The sequence below is a fragment of the Erpetoichthys calabaricus genome, chromosome 8 (genome assembly GCF_900747795.2).
Source record: "Erpetoichthys calabaricus chromosome 8, fErpCal1.3, whole genome shotgun sequence".
Classification (NCBI taxonomy): Eukaryota; Metazoa; Chordata; class Cladistia; order Polypteriformes; family Polypteridae; genus Erpetoichthys; species Erpetoichthys calabaricus.
The window spans coordinates 31,717,769-31,742,064 of NC_041401.2; the positions used below are offsets into that span (position 1 = coordinate 31,717,769).

Below are 24,296 nucleotides of genomic sequence, written 5' to 3' on the forward strand. Positions count from 1 at the left end.
TAAGAAATTGCAAAGCAGCAACTCATACACGTACACACAGAAACTTTGTGGGGGAAAGGTAAGCCAGTGTCGGAGCAAATGAACACCATGGTTCAGGCAATAAAAGCTTACTAACTAGCTAAAGAAGTTATCCAACTTGATCACTTGAATTGAAAGGTCAGAAATTTATAGGTAATTTGCTATTTTCTATAGGAGAGAAAAAGTTTAGTGGAGATATTATAACTTAACATTTGATGTTTGTTATTGTTCTATATATCTATATACTTATCTGGATATATACTTGTATATATCCATCTTCTGTTATCCTTACATAATAAATATTTTGTTTTTTTCAACAAGTGTGTTTGGGCTGTTTGTGAAGGTAAGTATTGCCAAGTTCAGATCACAACAGAGAAAGTGTTTAATAGGGTTTCACCTATTTATGAACCTTGTTCATAAATTGTACAGATCTCATCAAATTTCTGGCAACCCAAAATGGGCAATGCATCAAAGATCTGTCATTCAGCCTGCATTAATTTAGGGTCCCCTTTGCGCATTGCGGAACACAAAACTGATAAGTAACTGAATGATTAATCCTTTTTTCCTATATTCTTTAGGCGCCCCTAGGTAGGCAATTTAAAATCAGTATTTTTCTGCAGAGGTGGCTGAAAAACCTGCAAAGACAAGGAAGAATGTGCATACTCCAAAGAAATAATGAGCATATTAGGTCACTAATTTTGATTTTTAAGTTTGTTTTAATAAAAGTATTGTATTTTATGGTCTTGGCTTTAGGGTACAAGTCAAAATATTTAATGTGCGATAAGAAGATCTTGCTAATGTTGCTGAAGTAGCCTGCTTTTGTGTTCAGTTTCCTTAAGCTTATGTCACATTAAGCAATGAATGGCAGGTATCCACAGCATTTGTGTTTGCAATTCTTTTAATTGTGTAAAGCTTCATTCTGTCCCAAGTTTGGGCTCCTCTTCTATTGTGCCTTGAAAAGCCTACATTTTTTATTTATTTTTATATATAATATATACATATATATATACATATATATACATATATATATACATATATATATACATATATATATATATATATACACACATACATACACACAGTGGGGCAAAAAAGTATTTAGTCAGCCACCAATTGTGCAAGTTCTCCCACTTAAAACGACGAGAGAGGCCTGTAATTTTCATCATAGGTATACCTCAACTATGAGAGACAAAATGAGAAAAAAAAATCCAGAAAATCACATTGTCTGATTTTTAAAGAATTTATTTGCAAATTATGGTGGAAAATAAGTATTTGGTCACCTACAAACAAGCAAGATTTCTGGCTCTCACAGACCTGTAACGTCTTCTGTAACAGGCTCCTCTGTCCTCCACTCGTTACCTGTATTAATGGCACCTGTTTGAACTCGTTATCAATATAAAAGACACCTGTCCACAACCTCAAACAGTCACACTCCAAACTCCACTATGGCCAAGACCAAAGAGCTGTCAAAGGACACCAGAAACAAAATTGTAGACCTGCACCAGGCTGGGAAGACAGAATCTGCAATAGGTAAGCAGCTTGGTGTGAAGAAATCAACTGTAGGAGCAATTATTAGAAAATGGAAGACATACAAGACCACTGATAATCTCCCTCGATCTGGGGCTCCACACAAGATCTCACCCCATGGGGTCAAAATGATCACAAGAACGGTGAGCAAAAATCCCAGAACCACACGGGGGGACCTAGTGAATGACCTGCAGAGAGCTGGGACCAAAGTAACAAAGGCTACCATCAGTAACGCACTACGCCGCCAGGGACTCAAATCCTGCAGTGCCAGACGTGTCCCCCTGCTTAAGCCAGTACATGTGCAGGCCTGTCTGAAGTTTGCTAGAGAGCATTGGATGATCCAGAAGAGGATTGGGAGAATGTCATATGGTCAGATGAAAAAACTCTACTCGTCGTGTTTGGAGGAGAAAGAATGCTGAGTTGCATCCAAAGAACACCATACCTACTGTAAAGCATGGGGGTGGAAACATCATGCTTTGGGGTTGTATTTCTGCAAAGGAACCAGGACGACTGTTCCGTGTAAAGGAAAGAATGAATGGGGCCATGTATCGTCAGATTTTGAGTGAAAACCTCCTTCCATCAGCAAGGGCATTAAAGATGAAACGTGTCTGGGTCTTTCAGCATGACAATGATCCCAAACACACTGCCCGGGTAACGAAGGAGTGGCTTCGTAAGAAGCATTTCAAGGTCCTGGAGTGGCCTAGCCAGTCTCCAGATCTCAACCCCATAGAAAATCTTTAGAGGGAGTTGAAAGTCCGTGTTGCCCAGCGACAGCCCCAGAACATCACTGCTCTAGAGGAGATCTGCATGGAGGAATGGGCCAAAATACCAGCAACAGTGTGTGAAAACCTTGTGAGGACTTACAGAAAACGTTTGACCTCTGTCATTGCCAACGAAGGGTATATAACAAAGTATTGAGATGAACTTTTGTTATTGACCAAATACTTTTTTTCCACCATAATCTGCAAATAAATTCTTCAAAAATCAGACAATGTGATTTTCTGGATTTTTTTTTCTCATTGTGTCTCTCATAGTTGAGGTATACCTATGATGAAAATTACAGGCCTCTCTCATCTTTTTAAGTGGGAGAACTTGCACAATTGGTGGCTGACTAAATACTTTTTTGCCCCACTAATATATATATATATATATATATATATACACACATACAGTGGAACCTCGGTTCACGAACGTGTCGGTACACGTACAACTCAATTTACGACCCAAATGGTTGCCAAACTTTTGCCTTGGTTCACAACCACACACTCGGTATACGAATAAGCCAGTTTCCCTTTCGGTTTGTGCGCACCAATGATTTCCGCACCTGTTGCATTGTTCTCGGTCAGACGTGCGTGCTTTCGCTGTGAAGTCTTTGTGCTGTATTACATTTCCCTTCCGATTACTGTATCTAAGCACGTATTCAGCCTCTCCCTGTTCATTGTTCTCAGTCAGACATGCGTGCTTTACCTGTGAACTCTTTGTGCTCTACAGTATTTTGTGTGCTTTTACGGTTAACCATGGCTTCTAAGCAAGTGAAGAGTGGTGAGAAGAAAGTGTTGCAATGTTACTTTTCTCTTTTTTTCAAATGTTATTTTTTCCATGTGCTTAAAACTCATTTAAATAGAGTGTTTACAGCGATCGGGTTGTAATACTATTAGCGTGAACTCCTGTAATGTTACTGTCTTGGTTGGCCTTTAAATAAAGTTTGGATTTGTTCAAATGTTCCTTTTTTTCCCCCTGTGCTTAAAACTCATTTAAAAAAAGTGTTTATACAGCGATCGGATTGTAAGGCAATAGCGCGAACTGCTGCAATGTTACAGAGAGAGAGAGGGCTCGTGTGCTGCTGAGTGGGGGGGGGGTTGGATGCTCGCGTGCTGCTGAGCAGGGAGCCTGGGTGTTTGTGTCAGTGTTATTCAATGTTTTTACATTAGTTTACTATTACACTGTGCATTCTATGGTGTAATTAACTATATTTGTGCTTAAAAATCTTTAAAAACATATATTTACATACAGTTTGTACGGTCTGGAACGGATTAATTGTATTTACATACAATCCTATGGGGGAAATTGCTTCGGTTCATGACCAAATCGGTTTACGACCAGAGATTTGGAACGAATTATGGTCGTGAACCGAAGTTCCACTGTATATATATAATATTATATTTTTAAACCAAACTTTGTTTTCTAAATTTCAATATTGTTCCCAAATCTGGGAAATAACAGTTCACTTAATTAGCCCAGGAGTCCAATTAAAAACAGAAACTGGCTGGAAGAATAACCTGAACTTTGAGATTCCTGGCCTTAAAGTACCACTGAGACTTTACGAAATCCTAACTGAATGAACAACCTTTAGAACCATAGGACTTTGATAAATGTCTAAGATGTATATCCAATGTACTCTACAGTAATCCCTCCTCCATCGCGGGGGTTGCGTTCCAGACCCCCCCCCCCCCCGCAAAAGGTGAAAATCCGCGAAGTAGAAACCATATGTTTATATGGTTATTTTTATATTGTCATGCTTGGGTCACAGATTTGCACAGAAACACAGGAGGTTGTAGAGAGACAGGAACGTTATTCAAACACTGCAAACAAACATTTGTCTCTTTTTCAAAAGTTTAAACTGTGCTCCATGACAAGACAGAGATGACAGTTCAGTCTCACAATTAAAAGAATGCAAACATATCTTCCTCTTCAAAGGAGTGCGCGTCAGAGAGAGAGAGAGAAAAAAGCAAACAGTCAAAAATGAATAGGGCTGTTTGGCTTTTAAGTATGCGAAGCACCGCTGGACAAAGTAGCTGCAAGGAAGGGAGCAAGCATTTTTCAGCATTTTTTAGAGGAGCATCCATATCCTCTAGGGCAGTATGTGAACAGCCCATCTGCTCACACCCCCTCCGTCAGGAGCACAGAGAGAGAGAGAGCAAACAATCAAAAATCAATACGTGCTGTTTGATCTTTTAAGTATGTGAAGCACCATGCGGGAAGCATATCGCTTGCAAAGCAGCCACATATAAGCCCAGCAAGGAAGAGAGCAATGTGAAGGTAATCTTTCAACGTTTTTTGAGGAGCGGCCGTGTCCTCTAGGGGTGCAAACAGCCCCCGTGCTCACAATATATTTGAGGAGTTTTATTTAATACATAATACGCGCTGTGGTTGGGTAGCTTCTCAGCCATCTGCAAAATAGCGTCCCTTGTATGAAATCAACTGGGCAAACCAACTGAGGAAGCATGTACCAGAAATTAAAAGACCCATTGTCCGCAGAAATCCGCGAACCAGCAAAAAATCCGCGATATACATTTAAATATGCTTACATATAAAATCCGCGATAGAGTGAAGCCGCGAAAGTCGGAAGTGCGATATAGCGAGGGATTACTGTATTTAGGAAACCATATCAGAGAGTTTAGGACACTATTTATTTAATCTAGATAGTTGATGAGTTTAGACCACTTCTTTGAATGGATTGGAATAGCTTAGGACGTCAATTTAAGATTGTACATTTGTGGCTGGATATACATTGTATATCTGCGGTGGGTTGGCACCCTGCCCGGGATTGGTTCCTGCCTTGTGCCCTGTTGTGGTTGGGATTGGCTCCAGCAGAACCCCGTGACCCTGTGTTCGGATTCAGCGGGTTGGAAAATGGATGGATGGATGGATATACATTGTATATAATTATAAAATCATCATTAAAGAACATTGTGAACAGTAGCTCTGTTAGTAAACTAGTCTAGATGTTAAATGTTAAAGTAGTACGGGGATAAGATACTAAGACAACTTGAGTGTTACTCAGATGATCTGAACCGCCTGAATAGTCTTGTTTATGTTAGTGAAGACATTACCCATTTTACACAAACATGCATTCAGCATGAAGTAAAATTCTTTCTATGAAAGTGCAATCAATTCAAAAATAACAATCAAACGTTCTGCTGAGTCAGATTGTTTTGTGGTACGTCTAGTATTATGAAGCCTTTAAGAATTGTGAAACAGCATGATTTTTCTGTGCACTGCTGACACGGTATCCGTATGTGCTGGGTACAACTGGGTCAGAGTGCAAACTGAAAAATACAATAGGTGCATTGAGAAAGCACATAATGAATATTAGCAATGACACAGAGTAAACTTTACTTGAATAATTCTATCAATATGAAAAATATTGTTTAATGCCCAGAAATTGAGATCAAAGCCAAAATTGAATCAATATTACATTTAGTCTTACCTTTTTACTGGTCAGACGTTTATTACATTCTGGTTGTCCAGTTGTGTCATCCCCCTGTCTCCATACTCCCCCCCAAATATTTTTAGAATGGCAGCCTAGGACTGTTGCAAATGAAATTCATGCAGTATTTAATAAAAGTAGAATATAATTAAAACAAAGAAGGGCTGCATCTCACACACACACACACACACACACACACAAGGAGTGGAGGTGCCAAAATAAGTATACAACTTAGAGCTACAAAAAAAAAAGCTACAAACACCTCTGATTGTCACCTCTAGGTTAAAGTATGTACACACCCACACAAAAGAACAGCTAATGCTCAAACTGCAACCAAAGACTATCTCAAGTTCAAGTTTTATGCTGTGTATGTACATACAGTATAAACAAATTCTTACTTGCATATTTCCCACAGACTAGTAACAATAGTTTAATACAACTGACAATGAACACAATATCAGACAAGAAGTATAAAAACACATACCAGGTAAACTCCCGCAGTACTCAGTATGAACAGTTGTAAGCTTGAGTGTGGATTATCCTGAATGGAGGAGGAAGAAAAGAGACTCCCTGAGATGGCAGAGGTCTTAAATAATATTCTTTGCTTTTCTAATACAATGTGTCATATATGCCCTCAATTGAAGGGAGCTGTATGCCAATAATATTCTGTGGCAACTTCACTATCCTCTTTGTAGTTAGACTTGGTAAACTTTATTATCCCAGAGAGAAATGTGTTTGCAACAAGAAAATACAAACATAAATCACGGGAACAAAAAAAAAAAAAACCCAAGACATAACAGCGGGCAACAGTTTTTACCATAAGTACACCCACTGAAGATTAGTTTAAAGCAGAATATGTACCTTTTGTAAGTTGTGGAAACCAGAGGTGCTCCAGCCACCCTAACACTGACAGGCAGAGACGTGTGTTCCAGCACAGCACATTTATTTACAAGTGGCGAAGCGCTTTTCTCTCGCACCCCACAGCAGCACAGCACCAAATACATAGTCCCTAGTGTTGTCTTTTCCTCTCCTTTCCATCTCCATTAGTAAACTTCATCCCTCTTTCTCCTGACACTGGCTCCTCAAATGGAGTGAGGTGGCTCCTTTTAGGTTACACCTGGGAGTGCTCCAGGTGGCTCATGAGGATTAACTGGAACTATTCCCAGGTGTGATGGAAACCCAAAGTAGAGTTCTATAGCTCCTCCTGGTGGCCTCCATGGAACCCAAAAGGGCTGTGCCAAACTCCAACTCCCAATGTGCCCTGTGGGAATCCATGGTGCCACAGCTGCCCCGGAGGGCTGACTTCTAGCATCCCATGGAAGGTAATGCCTTGTGGATGCTGTCTCCCCTGGTCCTTCCATCCAGCTGGCTAACCGTCGCATAGTATATAAAATAATAATTCCAAATTCAGGAGCATCTGTACAAATAACATCATTGAAAATGTGTATAGCTCTCGGAATAAAAGAGTTCTTAAACCTGTTGCTCTTTATCCTCAGAAACTTAAACCTGCAGCCTGATTACAACAGACTGAAATTTAAGAAAAAGTAGGTGGTTATTGTCTAACAAAGCTGAATTAACATTCTTTCTAAACTGTTTGTGATACAGCTCAGTGACAGAAGTCTGCTGCAAACTAAAAAATTCACTGTTGATTTTTACAGTGTTACGATACACTGTAATGTAGGGGCTCCCATACCAAAATATAAAAGCAAGTTTAACAACAGATTCAATAAGACCTATATAAAGTGTCATTATTGTTTTGTCCACTTTTAAACAATTGAGTTTCCTAACAAAAAATAGCTGTCTCTATCCTTTAGTGATTTACTCTTCTGAAATTAAAAGGTGCAGTACCAAGTTGTTATCAAGTTAGTGAGGGTGGACTTGACTGTGTAGTTATGGATGTTGCTGAGTACAAATGGAGATATCCAGACTTTTTCAGACATTTAGAGAATTAAAGGTATTGGTGAGCCTTTGCTTGATGAGAGCATATGTGTTGTACCCTGCGTCATCACTGATGATGATTTCATCAGTCCATCTCCACTACATGAATCAATTTTATTTTCTACAAACTAATTCCCAGTAGCATATTAGCACAGGAAAATGGGTTAATCAATTGTATTTCTTTGTACAGCTACATTATTATTCTTTGCAGGCCAAAAGCAATCACAGTATATTTTTGAAAAAATCAAAAATACTTTTTTTTTGGATTTTATAGCGTGAAATGTAAGAGGTTCAAAAGCAAAGATACAAGTGATTTTACTGGATTTTGTAGCCCGGAAACTCCCAAAATATAACATTCTGTTTAGTAAAAGCATTTTTGGTACTTTTATGTCTGAAATGTTAAATTATGGAGGTGTTTGGAACTTGTTGAATCATACTGAAACCTTCTTGAAGCGTATTCATTTTTTATGGCTCTTGGGGAAACTTACTGTAAGTAGTGTGATGTGATAGGACTCAGCAGCATCCTTTAGCAAAAAGCACAGTTGTTTAAGTGTTATATTTATTGCATTAACCACAATCTCTGGATTTCATCTGAATTGTACAGTATTACCTCATGTCTCATCAGCAATACCAGATATTTTTCCAAACTTTAGAAAAGCTTAAACAGTACCAGGTAAAATATTGTAGAAACAAAGAGCTTTTCTCATAGCCATCTTTTTAATGCAGGCATATTCAATTCAGACAATCAAAAGATTTATGTTTCCATCTTCTTCTGCAAACTGAGACGAAATAAATGTTTCCTAGAGTTTTGATTACTCTTCATTTGTCAGTCAGCTGATTTGAGAAATGTTACAATATCATCTTTTGTGTCTTGTTTGATAATTTTGTTAGCCAAATCAAGAACAACCGTAAGTTGCATTTAAAATGCTACATAATTCAATATACATAAATACAATGTTATTTTCGTATGGGATATGTTTCAAGGAAAGTAGCAGAGCTTACACATTGGTACCCCAGTGCTGTTGCCTTATCTCTTTCAATCTAGTAACCCTGTTTAATAGGCAAGCCTAATAGATTTTGAAGAGAAAAAAAACAACTATGGCAAAACAACACAATTCTTGTGAAGCACCCAGCATTCTTCTGAGCTGATTTTAGAATTAAACTATAGTGGCTTCTGGAGGCATGAAGTGCCTCCAACAGACACTACCTCTTTAATGAATGCTGTCTTCCGGGTTCAGAGATGCTTATATCTGCCCCAGTGCAGAAGAGGCAAATCTTTCAGGTTGGAACTGAAAATGACATCAAGAGTTCTTAATGCCTTGTACCATCTGGCCTGTGGTTGAAAGGGAATACAAGGTAAGTGACAGTGTCTCCACTGTTTCTGGGGAAGTATTACCATCAATCTAACAGCTCTGAAGAAGGTCCCTAAGCTCATATGTCTGACAACATGAATACAGAATTAAACATAAAAAGCATTCCTTGTTTTGTGCTTCCTTTTATCCTAATATTTTATTGACGTTTATGTTAGAAACCATATTGTTATGTTCATTTGCTTGGAATTGCATTGTTGTGTGCATTGTAACACATCTTAGAAATATGTTATATGAAATACAAATGTATTGCCATACAGCAGCTAGAAACTTGTGCTTTATTTAACATACTATATTTGCAAAACACTTTCCAGAAATAAAGAAGAATGCATATTGTAATGATGACTTTGACTGTGCATTTAAAAATATCCATCTGTTTATTTTTTGAACCTGCATATTCTACTACAATCTCATAGGAAACCTGGAGCCTCTATCAATACCAACCAAACCTGTACAGGATATCCATTCATTCCTGTATTATCTCACACATTAACACCTACTTATTTATAGTGGGCCAATTTATCATTATTAATCAGCTTGCTTGAGCACCTTAAGGGATGTAGAAGGAAAAATTAGGAAATGTATTTTCATGAAATTCAAGCAACCATGCACACGAAGAGAAAAATCCTTGAAGAATGGTGCCCAACATAAAAGACCAAAAAAAAACATTTGGGTTGTCTAGTTATTCATACAGTAGATACAGTGTATTGAACATTACAATTTACCACAAATACATGAATTTCTCCTTGGGGATTAATAAAGTATCTATCTATCTATCTATCTATCTATCTATCTATCTATCTATCTATCTATCTATCTATCTATCTATCTATCTATTACCTAATTAAAACTCCCTTTTGCTTTGCTGTTCTAGTAAATTTAAGCAAACAAATATCAAGCATTGCCCTGTAGCATAGTTGTTATTTTTCACTTTAGGAAATCAGTTGATTTGTCTTCCAGAATGTTTTAGTGATGAAATATTACTGTGCCACTAATGCATCTCAGTAAATAAATTCATATGTACTACAAGTAAATAAAGCAAAATGCACCTCAGCCAAAAGCATTGTTACAAAAAGCAAGCTTGTTTCCAGGAGCATTCTGCTCCTTTTAGCATGCACATGTTCTTAACAATTAAATAAGTGCTAAAAATTGAATATTGTGCTGTGATTGATATTTTCCTGCCATTTATCCATACTCTGCTTAAATTAAATTTAGCTAGTTATGTCTGATGGAATGACATTTAAAAGTCATATACCCTAGGTTCTTGTCTATAAGCCGGACTCATGTATAAGCCGGAGACCAAAAATCATACGAATTTTTAAAATAAAATCGTATCATAGATAAGCCGGACTCATGGATAAGCCGAACGTACTATAACCTATAACTAATCGAAGGGAGGGAGGTCAGTGTTCTCACTCGCACCCATTTAATTTCTTTAAGGGGGGAGAGAGTGTGAGATATTGGCGTCTCTCTCACTCCCCGCATGGCGCGGTTGGAGCGGCCGGAGCGCGTTCTTTCTGCTCTGGGCGTCGCCGAGTCAACATGCGCGCGTAGCGGTCATTTAAATTGTGATTTTATATGTAAACATATTTAAATATATATCGCGGATTTTTTGCTGGTTCGCGGATTTCTGCGGACAATGGGTCTTTTAATTTCTGGTACATGCTTCCTCAGTTGGTTTGCCCAGTTGATTTCATACAAGGGACGCTATTGGCAGATGGCTGAGAAGCTAGATTGCTTACTTTTCTCTCACTCTTGCGCAGACTAACTGTGATCCTGACGTATGGGGATTGAGCAGGGGGGCTGTTCGCACACCTAGACGATACGGACGCTCGTCTAAAAATGCTGAAAGATTATCTTCACGTTGCTATCTTTTGTAAAGCTGATTCCTGAAAAGACATGCTGCACAGTGCTTCGCATACTTAAAAGCTCGAAGGGCACGTATTGATTTTTGACTGAAAAACAAACTCTGTCTCTGTCTGTCTGTCTCTCTATCTCTCTCTCTCTCTCTCTCCCTGCTCCTGACGGAGGGGGTGTGAGCTGCCGCCTTCAACAGCTTTGTGCCGCGGTGCTTCGCATACCTAAAAGCCAAACAGCACCATTGATTTGTTTGCTAGAGATTGTTTTCTCTATCTATGTGACATTCTGTGCTCCTGACACACACACCTTTGAAGAGGAAGATATGTTTGCACTCTTTTAATTGTGAGACAGAACTGTCATCTCTGTCTTGTCATGGAGCACAGTTTAAACTTTTGAAAAAGAGACAAATGTTTGTTTGCAGTGTTTGAATAACGTTCCTGTCTCTCTACAACCTCCTGTGTTTCTGCGCAAATCTGTGACCCAACCATGACAATATAAAAATAACCATATAAACATATGGTTTCTACTTCGCGGATTTTCTTATTTCGCGGGTGGCTCTGGAACGCAACCCCCGCGATGGAGGAGGGATTACTGTATAAGCCGGATTTATGTATAAGCCGATATTCTATTTTTTCATTTTCACAACTTTTTTCCTTAGATAAGCCGCGGCTTATAGACAAGAACTTAGGGTAATTGCGAAACATGTGTATTGCACATACAAGCTTGCTACTGTTTAAATTTAAAAAGTAGAGCCAACCAGAAAACGCTACTTGTACTAGAACTCGGAAACTTGGACAACAGTCAAATGGGAATGGATGGATGAATACATACACAGACAGACAGGTATATAGATTTGAATGTCACTGTGTTATACATAGATAGAGTCAGAAAGGAAAGGCACTATCTAATAGATAATAGAAAGATATCTATTATGATATAGATTACCTATCTATTATGGCTTATCTGTAATAGACAGATATTCACTTACTTTCTTACTTTATTCATTCCAAATAGACAGATATTCACTTACTTTCTTACTTTATTCATTCCAGCTGATACATACATACACACACACATGCTACACAGAATATACTCAATATATCCACAATATAATTATAATTGACATACTCAAATGGAAAAAAACATAGTCAATATATAATTACAATTTTTCAGGTCAAGTTTGTGCCTCCAGTGTCTGAGATTATAGTACAGTATGTGCATTGCATTAGTTTTCTTGTTAAGAACATCCTTACTTGTTTGTAACATCTATATTACTAACCGAGAATGGTAAACCGGATGGCATGGATGCAGGTACACGACGATGGGACCATGAGACATACTGTGCAGGCGCGTACAGCACGCGAAGTCATATCCACCGCGAACGAAGGAGTCACGGCCCAAAAACGAAAGAGCTCAACTGACGTGAATGAGAAATGAAGCAACAATGCGCCCATAGCTAACGACTAACGACACAGCCATACAAAAAAGAGGATTCTGCGCTGCAGCCCAGATTCAAACGGAAGAGGCTACAGCGGCCCCACAGGTCCAAAATGATAGTACGGGAGGCGCAGGCGTCACCGCCATATTGTGAGTGGCACTACTACGGAAGGCGCTGGCGTCACCGCCATATTGTGAGTGGCATTACTACGGGGTGAAGTTAGGAATAATGTGCTGCTTGGGATTGTACAAACTGCTGAACGCTTTACACCGAATTCAAACACAATACAGCTCAGCGATACAAACATGAGCCCACCTAGATAGAATCAATGAACGCAGGCGCCTACAACGCGCGTCTGAAACTGCGGAAGCAAAGCAGGCACAGGTTCAAAACGAACGAGCTCGACTGACGGATATACAAACACGAGCCCGGCTGGATAAAATCAATGAACGCAGGCACCTACAACGCGCGTCTGAAATGCCGCAAGTAAAGCGGGCACGGCTCCAAGACGAACGAGCTCGACTAATGTATTTCAGGATACCCAACGCCGGGGGTAGGCGAGCAGGGGGCGGAGCCCCCCTTGTTTTTAATATAACTGGGAAGTGTGTTTGAGTTTAATCATGTTTTTGTGTCTTCCCTCTGTTTGCAGAGATCTATACATCTAAGGGAAATTCATTCGGGCGTCCTTGTGAATTCCCATTTAAATACAATGGAACATGGCATGATGACTGTGTGTCTGATGAAAGGGAAGAAGGACTGCCGTGGTGTTCAACGTCTGAAGACTATGATAGTGACCAGCAATGGGGACTGTGCCTAAAGCCCGGCAAGTAATTCTATCTTGTGATGTTATAGCACAGCTGAGAAAGATATTGCACTAATAATTTAAACTTGATAAGAAGAGACTGAATTAAAAACAAGTCTCAACCTTCTGTCTGAAGGCAGGACTGCTTTGTCTTGAGGTCTTTAAGTGATGCACTATTGTGTAATTTTTTTCTGGTAAAATAGAGACTCTATCATTGTTAACCTAGATTTAAGACTAGATTCTAAAAAGAAACCAACAACAAGATTTTATTTACCTTTTAGTTTCTTCTTTTACTTTAAAATGTCATGGTCATGCAGAAAAATCACTTCTCATTTTGATGGTTGGCTAAGATCATAGTTTTCTTTTAGCTTAATAAAAAACATATAATTATTTTCTTTTTTATTTACAACACTTTAATTGATGTCAGAATCCTGGTACAAAGTTAGATTTTACCACGTGATGCCCATGTATTTGACCGTTAGAATCTGTGATGTTTAAATGGTATGTTTTTTAGGTATTCTTTGTTTGATTGTTAACACCATGCTGCCTGTGTGTTCAGTTTAACATATTGTCACTGTATTTTATAATTCACTGATTTTTTTTTTTTCTAGTCCCACTTTTACAAAAACAATACAAAGTGCGTCAACAGCACATTACATGGTACACTGACAAAAGATGCATCAATTAATAAACAAAACAATGGTTTGTATATTTGTTGCCTGGGAGGTATGTGTCTCAAACTGCAGCCATTTCTTTAGGCACTTGTGCTTTGTCACTAAAGCTGATGTTATATTAAGTGACTTCTTGTCGTGGGGTATATCAGACCTGCTGACTGTAGTCACTGATCTTGTCACTAAACCATGCCAATTTGAACTGCTGAAAATCATTGCCTGTGTTACATTTACCAACTGATTGCTGATTTTCCAGTATAGTCATGCTCACCCCTTTTTACTGACAGCCAGTAGCAGGCTGCCTGACAGACCTGGCACTGTATGAAGGGTTAACAGCTGCAGTGAGTTCAGCAGTAATCTCTGCCCTTTTTTCTTTTTTTTTGTTCTGTTATAGTACATAGGCTCGTCTGTCTGATGTCTTGTGTTTTACACTATCTTCTATTTGAGAGGTCTAAAGTCTTATTCCTCATCACACCATTCTATGCATTGCAGTTTTAGAAAAAAATCATTAGTTGTCAGCTCACATGCACATAAGCCCACCTATATGACTAAAGACAAAATTAAACCTGTTTGATGTTATCGTAATGAGTTGCAATTTAGCTAGACTAAGTTGCTGGGTATGTCACATTAGGCGACTACCTTCACAAAAGTGCACCACCGACTATCCATGACTCACTAAGATCATGTAAGTAAAGGACTGGAAATTGCTGAAAAAGTTGTGTAATGTCACTTAGCCATTTACATACAGTAGATGATCAATGGAATTTTTAAAAATCTTTTAAAACAAAGACAAGTTAAATGTAGGAGTTAAAATTGATGACCTTGTTGTTTCACCCAAGTTAGTCTTGAAATGCTGCTTAGCCTGACATTATCTGTCATGTTTTTTATGAGAAGATTAAAATTATCTTTAAGCTTACAGTCTTTTGAGGAGGTAATAGTGGAGAAGATATGGTAATAATTTAGTGGGCAGCCTAAGCATTTTTATATAGAGATTTTTCCTATTAGTTTGCAAGCTTGCATTTGGCATTGAAGTGAGTTGATGTGACAGTGCAGTGTACTTCATGCTTGTTTTGCTCTAAGAGAAACATACAGTGCATTCACATACACATTTTTGCCACACAAGCTAGCACAACATTGGACAATAGGAAGCAATATAAGTGGAAAAGACAGAATGTGTGTGCAAGTTCAAGAAAGAGAGTGTTCCAGACAAAGATTTTGCCCAAAAGAGATCCAGAAAACTGTCCTTAGCTATCACTTCTGTTTATCCATTTTTTTTATTTTTGTTTTACCTTTGATAGATCTGCTTTGGTCAACAATGTCATGCAGTGGTTAGTGTCGCTTTCTCAGGGATCCAGTGTGCTAGGGTCAGTCAAGCATCCTAGGTTCTGTGTCAAGTTTGCACATTCTCCCTTTGTTGGCCTTGTTTTTCCTTTGGGTTCTTTATTTTTTTCTGGCATCCCAAACATTTGCTTATTAGGTCGATTAGCAATTCCAAATTGTCATGGTGTAAGTGCTGGTGTGTGTGTGTATACGAGTGGTCCCTGTGATAAACTGTCCAAGGTTGGTTCTTGCTTTGTGCTCAGAGTGCCCAGGTTAGGATTTGCCCCCCTTTTGGACACTGAATTAGACGAGTTTAATAATGAATGTATTTATATAATTCTGCTGTTTAAAACTACAGTAAATATCAAAATGTTGTCTTTAATCAGCAAGTGCTGAAAACAGACCAAAATCTACAAGTACCATTCTCAGATTGCATCTGAAATCAAACATAAATAGAACTGTGCAGTACTGTCCATGGAAAATATATGATCTCAGCTGAAGAGTATGAATCCTTTAATGGACATTTGGCACCTCTAATACTTAGGGACAATTTGTAGAGTAAAGCACCATGTTTATATAACAATGAAATAAATTACATTCAAATAAATAACATTGACTGTAACAATAAGATCACCTTCCAATTCACTGTGATGTTCTAAAAACACATACTGTATATTTGTTTAAAAGCAAAAAATAATATATTTCCATTTGGAGTTCACTGTTTATCTCTTTTCGTACTCACTTACTTATGCAATAAAGTATTCACCACCAGCATTAGTCACCTCTGCTGTGGCTTCATTCCTGGTTTATATGCACATTTCTTTAAGACATAGAATGGCTGTGTGCTACAGCTAAGTGATTTAAAGAGCAGAGACTAGGTTATTGGCCTTCTGCAGTAAAATGACTAACAGTGACAACAAATCATTTGATTATCAATGCCCACAAGGTTAGCTGAGAGAGAACACTAGATCATTGGAACTTTTGTGATCAGAACAAACCACTGAGCCAAATGAATGTGCCAATACTATTCACCTTCTTCTTCTTTTGGCTGCTCCCGTTACGGGTTGCCACAACAGATCATCTTCTTCCATATCTTTATGCCCTCTGTATCTTTTTCTGTTACACCCATCACCTTCATGTCCTCTCTCACCACATCTTATAAACCTTCTCTCAGGCCTTCCTCTTTTCCTCTTCCCTGGCAGCTCTATCCTTAGCATCCTTCTCCCAATATACCCAGCATCTTTCCTTGGCACATGTCCAAACCAACGCAATCTCGCCTCTCTGACCTTGACTCCCAACCGTCCAATGTGAGCTGACCCTCTAATGTACTCATTTCTAATCATATCCATCCTCATCACACCTAGTGCAAATCTTAGCATCTTTAACTCTGTCACCTCCAGCTCTGTCTACTGCTTTCTGGTCAGTGCCACTGTCTCCAACCCATATAACATAGCTGGTCTCACTACCGTCCTGTAGACCTTCCCTTTCACTCTTGCTGATACATGTCTGTCACAAATTACTCCTGACACTCTTCTCCACCCATTCCACCCTGCATGCACTCTCTTCTTCACCTCTCTTCCACAATCCCCATTACTCTGTACTGTTGATCCCAAGTATTTAAACTCATCCACCTTCACCAACTCTATTCCCTGCATCCCCACCATTCCACTGACCTCCCTCTCATTCACACACATGTATTCTGTCTTGTTCCTACTGACCTTCATTCTTCTCCTCTCTAGAGCATATCTCCACCTCTCCAGGGTCTCTTCAACCTGCTCCCTACTATCGCTACAGATCACAATGTCATCAGCAAACATCACAGTCCAACCTGTCCATCACCATTGCAAATAAAGGGCTCAGAGCTGATCCCTGATGTAATCCTACCTCCAACTTGAATGCATCCTACCGCAGACCTCACCACTGTCACACTTCCCTCGTACATATCCTGTACAACTCTTGCGTACTTCTCTGCCACTCCCGACTTCCTCATACAATACCACAGCTCCTCTCGAGGCACCCTGTCATATGCTTTCTCCACATTCACAAAGACGCAATGCAATTCCATCTGGCCTTCTCTATACTTCTCCATCAACACCCTCAGAGCAAACATTGCATCTGTGGTGCTCTTTCTTGGCATGAAACCATACTGCTGCTCACTAATCATCACCTCACTTCTTAACCTAGCTTCCACTACTCTTTCCCATAACTTCATGCTTGGCTCATCAATTTTATCCCCCTGTAGTTACTACAGTTCTGCATATCCACTTTATTCTTAAATATTGGCACCAGTACACTTCTTCTCCACTCCTCAGGCATCCTCTCACTTTCCAAGATTCCATTAAACAGTCTGGTTAAAATCTCCACTGCCATCTCTCCTAAACACCTCCATGCTTCCATAGGTATGTCATCTGGATCAACAGCGTCCTTTTCCTCCTTCCTCTTTCCAGATGTCACACCAAGCACCCTTCTTGCTGTCACCCTTACTACATCTGCTGTAGTTTCCCAGCTGTCTGGTAATTCTTCACTGCCACCCAGTGTCTCACCTCCTCCCTAAACTCAACCTTGCAGTCTTCCTTTTTCAACTTCCACCATTTGATCCTTGGCTCTGCCCTCACTCTCTTCCTCTTCTTGATCTCCAACATCATCCTACAGACCACCATCCTATGCTGCTTAACTACACTTTCCTCTGCCACCACATTGTAGTCTTCAATCTCCTTCAGATCAACTCTTCTGCATAGGATGTAATCTACCTGTGTGCATCTTCCTCCACTCTTGTACGTAACCCTATGTTCCTCCCTCTTCTTAAAATAGGTATTCACCACAGTCATGTCTATTCTTTTGGCAAAATCCACTATCCTCTGACCTTCTTCATTCCTCTCCTTGATACCATACCCACCCATCACCTCCTCGTCTCCTCTGTTCCCTTCACCAACATGCCCATTGAAATCCGCTCCAATCACCACTTTCTGTCCCTTGGGTACACTGTTCATCACTTCATCCAACTCACTCCAAAAACCTTCTTTCTCACCCATTGCACACCCAACTTGTGGTGCATATGCACTAACAACATTCATCATCACACCTCCAATTTCCAGCTTCATAATCATTACTCTGCCTGACACTCTTTTCACCTTCAAAATACTCTTGACATACTGTTCCTTCAGAATAACTCCTACCCCATTTCTCCTCCCATCCACACCATGATAGAACAATTTGAAATCACCTCCGATCCACCTGGCCTCACTCCCCTTCCATTTAGTCTCTTGCACACACACTATTATCAACATTCCTTCTCTCCATCATATCTCCTAACTCTCTCCCCTTACCAGTCATACTGCCAACATTCAAAGTTCCTACCCTCAGTTCCACTCCCTTTACTTTCCTCCTTTCCTCTTGCCTCCGGACATGTCTTCCCCCTGTTCTTCTCCTTGTTCTTCGGCCAACAGTAGCCCAATTTCTGCCAGCACCCTGTTGGCTAACATTACTGGTGGCGGTCGTTGTTAACCCGGGGCTCAACTGATCCGGTATGAAAATTTGTATTGTTGTCCGCATATTGATTTGGCAAAATTTTATACCGGCTGCCCTTCCTGACATAACCCTCCCCATTTATCCGGGCTTGGGACCAGCACGAAGAAACAATACTATTCACCTTGATTCTCCAAAATACTTTAATATTAATTTATACCGGCTGCCCTTCCTGACATAACCCTCCCCATTTATCCGGGCTTGGGACCAGCACGAAGAAACAATACTATTCACCTTGATTCTCCAAAATACTTTAATATTAAGTTGAAATTTGAAGGTCTCAAAGAAATACCTTCTGCAACACTACTTTGTAATGTATTCCATGTGCCTATGGTTCTTTGTGTGAAGAACATCTTTCTAACATTTGTGTGAAATTTGCTCTTAACAAGCTTCCAACTGTGTTATAGTGTTCTGAATGGTCTATTTTCATTTATATCTTTCTAATGTAATATTTTTAGGCTTCTAGTCATAAGGAATTTCCTTATTTAGTAGAGGTTTTTGAAAAAATATGCATCAGGAGTTTATGCATTATAAGTACTTACTAACTTCCCTAAGCACTCTAGGGTAAATGTTGAGTCGTCGACAGTTGAAGCTCTCAAAAGGCATTCATAAAGTAGGTCCAGTCAAATTGTTTTGACTAAATGGCAAATTACATAATGTGGACACAAGTTAAATATTAAGGCGAAGTACAATTAAGACTGAAATCATGATGCTATTTGTTTTACTCAAAGAGTTGTGGGAATCAAACTATATCTGGCAAATATGGTGGTTGGAGGTGTATGAAACAACAGCCATATTGTTTTGATTAAAAACTCTTAACTAGCAACACAGTGTGTGCATGTACATTTTAATGATGCAAAATCCAGTTTTGGGTGTGCCACTTCTCTAGACATTTTTTCCTGATAGTTTTCCGTAGATGCCTCAGCAGTTCAATGTCACTGATTAACAAACTTTTTTTGAACAAGTCCATCAGTGTTGATAAACATTATCATCATTGTCTCTTGAAAATCTGCCATAGTGTATTAGAGAAAAAAATCACCCAAGTCACATGCACAATGGTAGAATAAATGCCACAAATACACAAACTCGATAACTCAGGACCATTCCCCTCAGTGGTCTGATTAGCCAGACTGTTGCAAATGATACCCAACAGCATATTCAATAACTACACACAACTCACATTCTGTTGTCTGATACTGGGAATTTTTGTTTCCCACCCTCTTACTACTACCTGTATCTTAATGTGAAGTTGTAAGCTTGGCCTGTCCTAAACACTGCACCCCACTATTTCCTAGTTTAAGCACTCCTCAACTAACCAACTCGTATGCCTCTGTAATATATCAGTGCCCCTTCTATTTAACTGTAGTCTGTTTCAGTGGAACAGGTCCCATCTTTTCCAAAAGGAGTTTCATTGTCCCATATACCTGTGCCCCTCTATCATACACCAAGATTTGAGCAACACATTAAGCTTTCCAATCTTCAGTCTTCCTGGAATGGTACAGGCAGAATTTCAGAGAAAACCACCTTGTTACTTTTATGATTCAGCCTGGCATCTAACACTTTAAATCTGAATTGCAAGACTGATTAATCTGCCCTTTTCCACCCTCCCAGGGAAGTCTCCTGCCTCTGCATTTGGAAGGCAACATACTGTACTGTAAGAGACTCTACATCTCTGGAGCAAACCTGGGTCTCGATTTTTCTAATGATTGAGACCCCACTATTACTACTACTTTCTTCTTGGGGACTGGTTTTGATTTTCCCAGTTGTGTCTCCTCGCCTCTGTTTAACACTCCTGAGTTATCAGTGTCACTCACTGTCCAGCTCTGCAAGGTTCTGAAAATGATTGAAAACCTCAAACACTGGAGTTCATGCCCCTGGATAGTGTACACCTCTTGCCCTGCACTTGCATCTTTCTGTGCCCCACCTGTTGTTACCTCTCTGGTCTGCAGTCTGCTTTCTTATTAGTTTGGGGTTGCATACTATCTTCATAAAAGTAGGTAAAATCAGCTAGTTCTTTACTACAGCACAGACTAGCCATTTCCTCCTCAAGTTCAGTGACCGTAATCTTGAGGTGGTGGATCAGCTGGGCATCTCCTGCAGATGTTGGCGTCCTGGGAACCAATCTCACTGAAGCCAGCTTCTGAAATGTCCAACCTCACAAAGAACGTGCATTGTTTTAATGATTAAAATTTTTTTCCTGACAGTTAAGCTCTTTTAAAATTAAATATAAGTTAACTATGTGTTTAATGAGCTACAACACCTGTTTAATACATCGTGGCATTCTAAGCCCCTGTATTTAATTGTTAAAGATGATCTCCCAACTACACACTTCTTTCTTTCTGCTAATGGCTGAGTTTAATTTGTATTCTAAGTGTGTTTTTATCCCTTTCTAGATGTCTCCCTTACACCTGATTAGTTTCGCTACAAGCTGCCTCTTTACCATTTCCTTTCTTTTTAGCCCAACACAACTATCAGTACTATAATCACTCTTAATACTGAATACTGTAAATGCCCTCCTTTTTAAACATGCTCTTTACTCTTATCTTCCACTTAGCACCAATGCATGTCGACTTGAGCCTGGTATGGTTGAGCTAACTAGTTTTCCTTCCATACTGGGAAACCTACTAACATATTAACTATTGACAGAATCACAGCCTGTTAATTGTTTATTGTTCTGCTGAGCTGCACTTCATCTTCTGCCACTGCCACTTTGCTTCCACAGTGTGTCAATATGCACACCCACCCATCACTCCCAATGTTTCCCTGCTCTTGGGCAGTTAAAACAGCCAAAAATCCTTGTAAAAAGAATCAAACTTAAATTAGCCAACACCTTAGTGGCAGCCAAAATCAAGGTTGTAGGAGTAAACCCTGTATCTGAATCATATTTCACTCACAAGCAACACTAAGCCCCCAACTCTCAGTACAATCTGCTGCCAGGTTGTACATGCACAGTATGTCAGCAAAGAAACCTGACAGAGACTGTGGTGGCTCTGAAAAAGCAGAAATTGTACAAGAAATTCCAAAACCAATTTAACTTACCATTCTCTTTGGAACTTACATAGAGCCAATAAGGAAGACAGGAGGCCAGTTTTCCCGATGTAACTATGTCAGAGACTATTCTTGCAACAAGTGGTACAAGGTAGGCGCCAACTATTGATGGGGCACCAGTCCACCACAAAGCCATATCATAACCTGCTGTGTCCATTGCAGAGTGAACACATGTACACGCACAAAAGGTCCATTTTAACTTTACCAATATGTTCTTGTTTATTATATTGCTGGAGAGTGGCAACTTATTGCCTGTTGGCTGGAGATGCACATAAGAACTTCACTGTACTCTGAACACGTGACAGTATTACACCTATTTATGGTCACATGCCTAGCCATCCCAGGCAGATTTAGCATCACTATTTAAGCTAATTTGAATGGTTATTGGTGGTGGATGAAAACTAAAGAACCAGTGAAAACTCTGAAGACCATGGGGAGGGAGTATGCAAACTTCATACAGGTAGTGCCCAGATCAGAAAGTGATGTATGGTCGCTGAAGCTGTGATGCATCTTCATTAATCACTGCATCAACAATCCACCCCCAAATTAGTTTTTACTCTGTTTAATTGTAGTATGAAGTGAAAATGAAAATGTAATTTTGGTGGCTAGTAGGTTTCATAGGCCTTTTTGCTTCTTTTTTAGAAAGGAAATTACATTTTTATTTTTAGGGTCATTCCTGTGCTTATCTAATGTAATTTTCACTTGCGTTTTCACGTCTTTAAGATTAACCACAAAGTGCTGCTGCCTGCATTGTAAAAGTAAGTCCTTGTATTTTGGGGTGTTAGAGCTATGGAAGACCACAAGACTAAAAAGATCTGTTGTCTGTCAATGATGTGCACTAAAATAAAAGAACATAAAACAACATCAGAATTCACATTATTTATTTTGTATTATTTATGTTCTAAATCCAATACATTCCTTAAAACCAAATGAATCATTTTATATTAATATTTTTTTTATTTCGTTAATGCAGAAAAAGGTTGTAGCATCCTGTGGGATAAAGGTTTCAATGATGAGTACTGCTACCAGTTCAACTTTCAGTCAGCGCTAACTTGGAAGGAGGCCCGTGTGTCATGCCAGAGCCAGGGAGCAGATTTACTGAGCATTTCAGACCCATCTGAGCTCGCATATTTACTAGGTAAGTCTTATTGTTTAACTTGCACACACAGTTTATTTTGTCATTCTGGCAGAGAACAATTTATTCGGCACAACTGGAGCATCCAGCTTCTGAGCCCTGTACTCCATATGATTTTCATACAAGGAAGATTGTATGGTATTGTTTTTTCTTTTTTCTTTTTTTTTTCTTTCTGGCATTTTCTGTATACTGGCAAAATTGGACTAAGTGAGCCTAAATACTTTGTCTGAGCCTCTTTAGACATAATAGTATATACATAGTGTATATACATATATGGAGCTCAGTCTGATGTACAGTAGAATACTATGCAGTAACTGATAAAGTAATTACTGCAATTGTCAACCTTATCGTGGAGCTGTAGTTTGGTAGACATCTAAGAGCCAGTGTGACGCAGGCACAATCAAAGCGTGCACCCTCAACAAATTCCCATTTGTTTAATTACATTGAGTTTTTACTTTTCTAAGGTTAAACTGAAAAGGTTCCCCACACCATTTGCAGATTGCAGTTTTATCTTTAAATATTCGGTAAATGTGTTTTTCCATGCTTTATCACTATCCATGACATAGTATTATATATTGGGGTTTAGGATTCTGGTTTGGTTTGTATTCCACATTTCTGTTTATTTCAGTTTTTTCTTTTTGTTGCTGATAAGGATTTGTAAAAATTCCTTCTCAGTATGCATTGTAGTTTGCACGAAAGCAAAAATGTGGCCTAGATTAATAAGGAATATATATTTTTGTAAAATGTGAATGTAGAAAATAAGCATGTCTTAACACAAATAACTGTTGTTATTATTTTACTTTTTTTGACTTCCCAAACAGGATTGTTTGCCTGTTGCTTGTCCTCAGTTCTGCCTTTAGAAAAGAAAAATCAGTAACACTCCTATAATGTTTGTTTCCTCACTTGATCTAACAGTTGCAAACTCCCAGCACTAATGGCATCTAGTCTTTCTTTTCAGTGTCTCTTGAAATTCTGTTAATCTTATCATTATGTGCAACTTATTACCTGAGAACTAAACTAAGTTTCTTTTGTTTGTGTAAAGATGACCTCTATAATCTATTCATTAAGGATTTGTTAATTGTTTTGCCACGTATGATGCACATTGTAACTGGTTTAATGGCTGAGTAAGGTAGGGGTTTACAATTTTTTCACCTCCTGCATGTATGAAACCTGTCCCAAGCTGTTGTCTGTGTGGAGTCTTCACTTGCCCACCCCATGTCTGGATGAGTTTCCTCCTGCAGCCAAACGATGTGTGTGACAGGTTAATTTCCTAAATCACTTACGAAATCAGCCTATGGACATCCATTAATATAATAAGAACACTTGGGAGCAGGTTTTGTATAATTAATGTACAGCAGAAAAAGATAAGGCCCAAATGCACAATGAATGTACAGGACATGCCTTCAGGCATCATTAAAAGAAAAAAAAAATCTG

At 39.1% G+C, this 24,296-nt stretch overlaps 1 protein-coding gene across 1 annotated transcript in view; it reads left to right on the forward strand.

Moving 5' to 3' along the window:
* The window catches only part of ly75 (lymphocyte antigen 75), a 168,952-nt gene that overhangs the window by 53,136 nt on the left and 91,520 nt on the right, over positions 1-24,296 (forward strand). Inside the window, exons 3-4 of the mRNA XM_028806413.2 lie at positions 13,011-13,184; positions 22,701-22,865. Coding sequence (XP_028662246.2) covers positions 13,011-13,184; positions 22,701-22,865 — 339 coding nt within the window. The remainder of the gene's footprint in view (positions 1-13,010; positions 13,185-22,700; positions 22,866-24,296) is intronic.